The 8,985-nt window shown below is 50.5% G+C and overlaps 1 protein-coding gene across 3 annotated transcripts in view; it reads left to right on the forward strand.

Annotated features, from left to right (window-relative positions):
- Positions 1 to 8,764, forward strand: part of ILF3 (interleukin enhancer binding factor 3) — a 29,561-nt gene extending 20,797 nt beyond the window's left edge. For all 3 annotated transcript variants that reach the window (XM_045853533.1, XM_045853532.1, XM_045853534.1), the window contains 5 exons: positions 22 to 175; positions 324 to 377; positions 3,714 to 4,079; positions 4,729 to 4,857; positions 5,248 to 8,764. In XM_045853533.1, coding sequence (XP_045709489.1) covers positions 22 to 175; positions 324 to 377; positions 3,714 to 4,079; positions 4,729 to 4,857; positions 5,248 to 5,384 — 840 coding nt within the window. In that variant the 3' untranslated portion in view covers positions 5,385 to 8,764. The remainder of the gene's footprint in view (positions 1 to 21; positions 176 to 323; positions 378 to 3,713; positions 4,080 to 4,728; positions 4,858 to 5,247) is intronic.
- Positions 8,765 to 8,985: the final 221 nt, after the last annotated feature.

Consider the following 8,985-nt stretch of genomic DNA (forward strand, 5'->3'; position numbering starts at 1 on the left):
TGTCTGTTCTCTCCTGTCCAGCCGCATAACCCTGGCTTTGGCATGGGAGGCCCCATGCACAATGAAGTGCCCCCGCCCCCGAACCTTCGAGGGCGGGGAAGAGGAGGGAACATCCGTGGTCGAGGGAGAGGGAGAGGATTTGGTGGTGCCAACCATGGAGGCTACATGAATGCTGGTGAGGACTGTTGCCCTGTACTATCCCCCTGGGCTTACCTTGACCCCTGGGGAGTGTGGGATCCCTGGGGTTGAGCTGAGATGCTGGGAGAGGCAGGTGCGGGGGAGACCCCCCTCTAGCTCCGGTAACCCTGTCTGTTCCCTTCTAGGCGCGGGGTATGGCAGCTATGGATACGGAGGCAATTCTGCAACAGCCGGCTACAGTAAGTGTGTATTTCTCTTGGTCTGAGTTTGGGAAGAAGCTGCAGTATAGCTCCCATGCCTGAGTTAGAGCAGGGTGGCCCGCCAGCAGCAGCTTCCCTGATACGTCAGAGTTACCCACACTTGTTTTCAGTGATTAGATCAGGTGGTCCTCAAGGCCCCAACCCTCCCCATTTTGCAAAAGTGTGATTTACTCTATAAATGTTAACACACACATTTGTGTGACTTAAAAGTTCCTTAAAAGTCAAAATTTTAAATTTCTCTGCTTTAAGCCATGTGAATGAAGCACCAATACTGTGAATATGCTTTTCCTGACAGTGCACAGCTCTTGTCTTGAGAAGGAGCCTTCATTGGGGGGTTACAGGAGCAGAGAAATCTAAAACATGAATTTCAAATGTGGCGCTCTGTGCCATTTTTCAAAAGAATTCTAATTTTTTTTCTCTGCTCTGTCTCCCCCTTTTGTAGGTGACTTTTTCACAGACTGCTACGGCTATCATGATTTTGGGTCTTCCTAGAGCATCTAAAAGTATTGCACACAAAATCAACTTTTTACTCCAATTTTCTCGAACTCCAAAACCTAAAGTGTCCGTGCTGTGCCCCTGTGCTTCACTGGGTTTCTCAACCGTGGCTTGTCACCGCAGCTTGTCTGAAACTCTTAGCCTGCAGAATTTAAGACAATGGCAGTTTTTATCGTGATTTGCCTTTGAACTTGGTCATATTGAAGTTCACAATAAGTGGAAAACAATTTTCAGAGAATGCATTTTTTTGTGCAGCATTGCACAGAATTCTAGAGCCAGCGTTGGTCAGCATCAAGGCAAAAGCCCACCTTTGCTTTTTATGGAAAGCATTACTTTATTTAAGAGACAGATAATGATGCATTTTAATCTACCTTTGTCTTAATTTACAGCAGGTTTTGTATGAATTTTTAACCTTTTAACAAATCCCCAAATCTGGTTGATGCCTTTGACAGTGATGAAAACCATTTCACCATATCCAAGTCCAGAGCAACCGGCTTTTCTTTTCTTTCTTTTTTTAAAAAAATATGAGCATGTGAAACGTTGGGAACATTGGGGGATTGTATATTGTGCTAAGTTAACCTCTCCTGCCTCTTGTAAATGCTCTGGTGGGTTTGTGTTTGGGGATGCAACATTTAGTGGCTGGTTTAGCTAGAGATGAACTCTCAAAGGTATCAAAACTGTGCTTCCATCATTTAGTACAAGAAATAGACAGGCTGAAGGGAGTGATAATGCAGAATTTTGCAAGTCCTAGTTACAGTTGCAAATGCATGGGATTCTAGAATATTTTTTTTAAAGGGGCTTTAAAAATTAGCAGAAAGAGCCTGATATGTAGCTCAATTCTCCAGTGCATAATTTGCCTCAGCGGGGTCTGTACTGCTGGGCACACAGCTGTAGCAGATTTCAGAAGCCCCGGAAGCTTCCACCCTCTCACCTTAGGGTGCAGACTTGAGTTGTTGCTTCTCCTTGTGTGCAGAGCCACACAAAGGCAATTGGGCCTTTTCACTCGGCTCCTATTTCCTGATGGGAGTCTCTGGAAACAAATCTGGTTTTGGCTCTGGTCAGCAGTTCTTTTTGCAGCAAAGCCTGCCTCTGTGTTGACTTGCAAGATTTTGTGTTTATTCAGGCAAAAACTGGACAAAACGGTTACTGCATAATTTGTTCCCAGAGGTTTGAAACATTCAGTGAAACCTTTTAAAACTTTGATTGCATGATGTATTTTTTTTTTTAGAAAGTTATTGTTTGAGAATAATGTCTTTTTATACGAGGAAATAGTTATCCTGAATGACGTTGAAAACTCCCCCTCCCCCCCTTTTTTTTTTACAATACATGTTAAAGTAACAAGCCCTAACTACTTGGCGTCTTCATTCATTCCCGTGCTTGTGGAGGGGTAAGGAGGCAAGACGCTCAGTGCAGGCCGAGGGTCAGCCGATGTGGCAGAGTTTTAAGAGGGGGCCTAAAGAGGACCTCTTGTCATGACCTCCTCATGTGTTTGCTCTCTTGCACTGTGGGACACATCCTTGTCCTTGGCTTTGTGATGGGGGTTGGTGTGGGGTGGAGGCTGCCCGCCTGAAGAAACAACCCATGGCGGAGACCAGTTCTATCCAAACTGCTATTCAGACAACCCAAGCACACCACTGTGGGGTGCACATCTTCAGTGGGTGGAAGACTCATGAGGACTCCCAAATTCACCCCAAAGGCAAGGGTTTTGATGCTAAACATGGAAGGGACAGGCTGTGTGGGAGCGTTTTCTCCCTCTCCTATCCACACTGGGTAGACTCAGGCCAACCAGCAAAGGCCTACCTACTCTCGGAGCCCAGTAGCTCCACCACCCCTGTGGGAGCACTGGAAATTGCCCAGCTAGGATGAACAGCATCCACAGCACCCATCCTTCCCTTCACCACTCACCTTAGCTGATTGATCTCCCACAGGTCCACCTGAGTGTTTGGTGGGAGCAATGTCTTGACAAATCAGTGTTCTGGGGGTCCTTAACTAATGAGCGGGGGTGGGGGAGCTCTCTGTGACATTCTCAGCTCTAGGGCCTGAGAATGTGGCTGCGTTGCTGCACGCTTGTCAGTCCCTGCTGCTCAGTCCTGCCTGAGCCCAGCAGCTGTGCTGGGAACAAGGAGGGGCCCTCTGAGGGACCACCTGAATGTTCTGATCCCACCCTCAGTCTTCTTTCCTCAGGAGGTGATGGAATTAGTCCTTAAGTCATGTGTTTGTATAAATCCCATCAGAGAGGAGTCCCAGGTCATTTGGCTTCGCTCTCCATTCCTGGTTCTCCAAGGACCAGGTCAGATCAGTTGGTCTTCCAGTAATGACACCGGTGTCAGGGATTTCCTTAAAAAGTATTTCCAAGGGTCACCCAAGCCTGTGACTGCCAAGCCTCTTCCCAGCACAGCAGGGGAGGGCTGGCTGCTTCTCTGGGGCTTTGCTTTTCCTGTCATCGTTGGGAACATTTGGGTAGCAGTCAGCTAGTTGTGAATGTCATCCTGCGCTCGAAGCCCATCTCATTGTAACGTTGACATCTGCTGCAAAAGCTGCTCTCGGCGTGCTGCCGTGCCGCTGCTTGGCAAAGATCCATTGTTGTCATCAGCTAATGGGTGAGTGGAGCTGAAGGCTGGGCCAGCCCAGACTAGGCTGCTTTAGGGACTGGAGCTGCTGCTCCTGGCTCTCCCGCCGCTTTCATTCTGCCCTTGCCTGGGCAGTGGGCTGGTGGGGTCAGCCTTCAGGACCCACAGCTTTGAACTTCCCTCCCTTCCCCTGTAGTCCCCCACTTTTATCTCCCTAATCCTCCACCTGACCAGATGCCTTCCTGTTTAGGTCAGTTCTACAGCAATGGAGGGCATTCTGGGAATGCTGGCGGTGGCGGCGGCGGGGGCGGTGGTGGCTCCTCCGGCTACGGCTCCTACTACCAAGGCGACAACTACAACTCCCCAGTGCCCCCGAAACATGCCGGGAAGAAGCAGCCCCATGGGGGCCAGCAGAAGCCCTCCTACGGCTCAGGCTACCAGTCCCACCCAGGCCAGCAGCAGTCCTACAACCAGAGCCAGTACAGCAACTATGGCCCCCCGCAGGGCAAACAAAAAGGCTATAGTCATGGCCAAGGCAACTACTCCTCCTACTCCAATTCCTACAGCTCCCCCGGGGGCGGGGGTGGCTCCGACTACAGCTACGAGAGCAAATTCAGTGAGTTGGCATCCAGTCCCCCAGAAGCTCAGCACTGTCCCACCTCTGGCTGAGGGACTAGAAGGAAGTTGGAGGCGTTGACTGCAGGGTGGGCATTGGGACAAACCTGGAGAAGGAGGCTCCCAGACTAAGGTCCATGAGGCTGTGGGTTGAGGCTGGGCCACAAGGGTGGAGTCTGGGCCAGGTATTGGGAGGTGACCTCTGGAGATTGGGTTATATCCAGCCCCTAAATAAGCCTGAATTACTACTCAGTCCATCTCACGCACAGAACTGGTGGGCTGCACTGTGCTGATGGCCCAGCTAGGGAAGGGTAGGAGTATGATTGTTCGTGATGGGACACTCGGTAGCAAAGGCCAAGACTTGGATTAGCTCTGTGGTTCCTGAATTGTTGGGAAGATTAGGTTGGAGGAGTAGGTGGGAAGGTGGGATGGAATTTGGCTTCAGAATGTAGGGATCTGGCCAGCCCAGGGCACAGTTACCTTGTGGTACTCCAGCCAGCCCCTGTCACCTCACAGTGGGACTGACGTGCCAAATTTAAGCACTCAGGAGAAAGACATTTGCAAAGTTCTAGGGTCTTCGCAAAGGGCCTGCCACATCCAGGGCTGGAACACAAGGCCCCTTAACCACACTGTCTTCTCTTCCCCCCCAGACTACAGTGGTAGCGGAGGCCGAAGCGGCGGTAACAGCTACGGTTCAGGCGGGTCATCCTACAACCCAGGGTCACATGGGGGCTACGGAGGAGGTTCTGGGGGCAGCTCCTCCTATCAAGGCAAACAAGGTGGGCCTGAAGCAGCAGGTGACAGCATGGCGGGGAGGGCCCAGAGCTACACAGAGGGGCGTGTCCTGGCTTGGGCAAATAGCCTGGGCAGGGCCACAGTGGCAGCTGCTGCTTGGCTTCTGTGTGGGGCAAGAACAGGAAGCAGGAGACGGGGGTATGTGGGTATGTGGGACCTTGTGCAAGCACCGACTTAGGTATACGTCCAGTTTCTTGGCTTTTCAGAAGCCAGGTGTCCAGAAATTGCCCTACTCTAGATGTTGGCACCTACGTGAGATGCTAACAATACTGAGCCAGTATTGGTCTGGTGTTCAGAGAAAGAGAGCCTCAGTTAGAGCTCCCACTGGTGACACCTCTGTGACTGGGCTGATCCCCAACCCCTCTTTCCCTCAGGAGGCTACTCGTCACAGTCGAACTACAACTCCCCGGGGTCCGGCCAGAATTACAGCGGCCCTCCCAGCTCCTACCAGTCATCACAGGGAGGCTACGGCAGGAACGCAGACCACAGCATGAACTACCAGTACAGATAAAGCCCTGAGGGTGAAGATTTGTACCTTCAGCACTTACCCCTCCTTGTTGTAAGATTCAGTTTTATGCATCACAGTTAACATGTCTGCGGCCCGTCTGGGTCCTCTTGCCCTACCCCGTCCACGTTGCTGTGTTGTGAGGTGCAGCTGGTCACTCTGTGACCTGTTCTGTGACCCGTATTTAGCTGTGTTTGGGACTCCGAGTCTTCAGTGGTTCGTTAGTTGCCATTACAACTTTGTCTGAGTAGAGTTCTGAGTTCTTACAGTTCAGTATCCCTCTGTCTATTTACAATTGATGTTAGCGTTAACTCAGTTTGTCTTGAAATAGTTACAGAAGGGATACCTCATCTGTTAATGCTTTTGTGAAGTGAGTTAAACAAGCTTTCTGTATTTTAATGCTTTAGTGTTTCAGTTTTATAAGTGAAGATTTTATTTTAAAAACCAGTGGGAAAGAGTGGGGGGCGGGTTTTGTATGTCTGGGTCATTCAGGCAGTACATCTGAATTCAGCTGAATGTAGACAAATAAAGAAAAAGAAAGAAATCTGCGCCGTCGTAGGCCTGGGTGTCTGACCCTCCAATAGTGTAATGGGCAGGTTCCTCTACTCTGTTCCCAGTACTGGAAAGTGGGGCACGGGTGGCAGGATGGTCCCTGTGAGTCAGAGAGGCTCTAGGTTCCAGCTACAGGCTTATAGACATCTTTATTCTGAGTTGCCCAGGGCCAGCAATCAGTTATTTGAAATCTTGTAGCCCCTGTGTCTCAGCGAGCATCATCCCTCCAGTGTCTGCATAATAGCCTAGTGGCCTATGCTGCTGTTTAGGGTTTGATCCCACAGTTCAGCATGCTTTGTTTTTTATGCCATGAATTTTGGGTGTAGTATAAGTGCAGTCTGAAGTTAACCACGGATTAAGTTTGGTGCACAGATCCTAATTGGAAAGATTCCGATTAAAACTGGCTGAGGCACTCCAAAATATGGGGAATTCCAACCATGGAACCATCTATGATGGGGTGGCACACTGTGGCAGCTGCAGCCACAGTCTTCCTCCCTGTTGCCTCCTCCACCCAGAATTTCACAGAGTATGCAGGTGGGGCTTTCTGTAATGGCCCAGCCGTGCTCCAGCAGGTTTCTCTGGAGCACTGTTTCTCAATCCCAGGCAATTTTGTAGTGTTCGGGAGACTTTTGCCATGTAATGGGTAAAAGCAAAGGATACTGCAGAACATTCTGCTCTTAAACATCAGCAGTGCAGGGACGTGGGAACCATCCGAGCTGCCGTTCTCAACTCTGGCCTTGCCCCGGGGGGTAGCCTATATGGTAAGACTCCTGTGGGCAGGCAAGGTCCAGTCTGCCCCTCCGCCGGGACCCCTGTTTGTTGACTTGCCGCCTCTTCACCCTCTCAGACCAGGCGCTGTTTGTGGCCTAAGGCCCAGGAGGCCCTTTGGCCTCCCAAGCTTGGTTAGCCATGCCCACTGGGAGAAGTTCAAACCATTCTTGATGCAGGATCACTCAGCTGAGGCAGAAACTCCAGTGTGCCTTCAAAAGATGAAGACTTGCTTTCTGGGAGAGCGGAAAGAAAGGTGTTCTGCACTAAAAAAAGAAAACATTGGGAAATATTTGCATTCTGCTGCAGCAGAGGAGGTCTCAGATACCAAGTGGTCCATCCTAGGGCGAGGGGCCCTATGAAGTCCATCTAAGAGGTGGCCCACTGTGTGAACGTTTGGGTCAGACTGAAGTGCCTTGGGATCACTTGAGACAGAACTGAAGATGGGTATCCACCCCAGTTTGTCTCCCATACACATACAAGGGCCGGGACAAAGAGACTCAGGTGAGATCATTAGGACCTTGTGTTGGAGATAACAGGATACATGCTGTGGACAGAGTCTGAGTCACTCAGATGCACAGGGAGGAGCCCCCTGCTTTGCCTGCTAAATGCCTTCAAACTGTGGACCTGCCTTGTCAACACAGGTCTCTCCTCATCATCAGTTTCCCAAATAGTGACCACCACCACCATGTTCAAATTTCTGAATGTGAGTCTGTGTCTCAAATCTTTTTTCTTACAAAGACACAAGTCATTGGAATTAGGGCCCACCCTAATCCATCTCAAGATCCTTAATTCCATCTACAAAAACCCTACTTACAGATTCACAGGCATCAGCGTTTAAGATGAGGAAATACCTTTTGGGAGACACTGTTCAACCCATTACAGTGTTGGGCGAAGGTTTCACTCATCAGGCTGCTGGCACAGCCCAGGAAGTTCGTTGGCCACAGCCAAGTTCACCATGATCAAGTCTGGACAATGCAGCCAGCAGAATCTTTACAGCACAGTGGATACCTGTCTTGAGGGGATAGCTCATGAGCACAGGTCTTTTGGCACCCTGATGCTGCTTGGGGACCTCACTGGTGGTGACGGGCCTGGGGGTGCAGCTGGCTGACTGCAGTATCCCAACTCTCAGAACCTGCTGCTCCAGGAAGCTGGGTTTAGAAGATGTGGCTGCCTCCTAAAGCGTGGCAAAGGCCTTGCTGCTGTATACCCATTCAAAGCTAACCAAGACCTTCCCAGATCTATTGCCATCCAAACCCAAGAAGCCAGCCTGGAGGAAGGCCTTCTGAGCTGCTTTTCTACCACCTCAGCTAGAGCCATGCTGGGCAACGGATGGCCTATGATGGAGATGCTTTGTCCCATATGTTGCTGGAGGACAGTGTCATGCTTCTTTCACCAGCAGAAAGCACCAGGAGCATGACCAGAAAGGACCAGTGGCCTGCATGTTTACTCAGCAAGTTGATCAAGAGGGTGTTTGGTGAATAGGCTGGGGGTCAGCAACCCAGGATTGCACACAACACTCCAAGAGGGCTCAGGATGCCTTTGGAGAGAAGGAAGGAAAGGCAACCAAACCACTGACAGGACAGCTGGATATGGGCATGGTGGGCCAAGATGACATGTGAGGGAGGGGCAGGGCCTTTCCAGGAATGTGGACTGATTGGTGAGGGGGTATTGGGGATTGGCGATTAAGACCAAAGGGGCCTCTGAGCAGTAATGGGACACAGATTCAGAATTTCACCTTTTTGTATTTGACAGAGTTGCTGGAGCTCTGGTGTCCCTTTGGGCTGGGGTCCAGTCTGACTTGGAAGTTACCACCTAGCTGCCCAATTACCTTGGCAGAGCACTCACTCTCCCATGGACCATTGACCATTCTGTGTAATCAGCAGGGCCTTTTGTGCTCCTGAGCCTGGCTGTTTGCAGCTGGGCTGTCATCCTGAGGATTTAGGCTCCAGGTGTGAGCCCTGTGCTGGCTGTGGGCCCTTTGCAGCAAACCTTGGCCCAGATGGATGCTCATTCTAACCCATTCCGGAATAAATGGAAACTTCCTGTGTTCACTGTTTTATTCACTCAACATGTATTTATTGGGTGTTGCTTATGTATCACTCCTGCACTGGGTGCTGAAACTTCAGTAGTGAACCTGTTCCCTGCCCAGTGGAGCTTCTGGTCTCCAAGAGGGCCCCTGTCCCATTTGGGTGGGGAATGTCAGGGAAGTCTTCCTGTGTTTCAAGTGAGACAGGATGCTTGAACTGGAGACCAGTGGTGTGTGAGGGAGGGTGGGAGAAGGATC

This window comes from Phyllostomus hastatus, unplaced genomic scaffold (assembly GCF_019186645.2).
Source record: "Phyllostomus hastatus isolate PE091 unplaced genomic scaffold, TTU_PhHast_1.1 phas_contig_98, whole genome shotgun sequence".
NCBI classification, from domain to species: domain Eukaryota; kingdom Metazoa; phylum Chordata; class Mammalia; order Chiroptera; family Phyllostomidae; genus Phyllostomus; species Phyllostomus hastatus.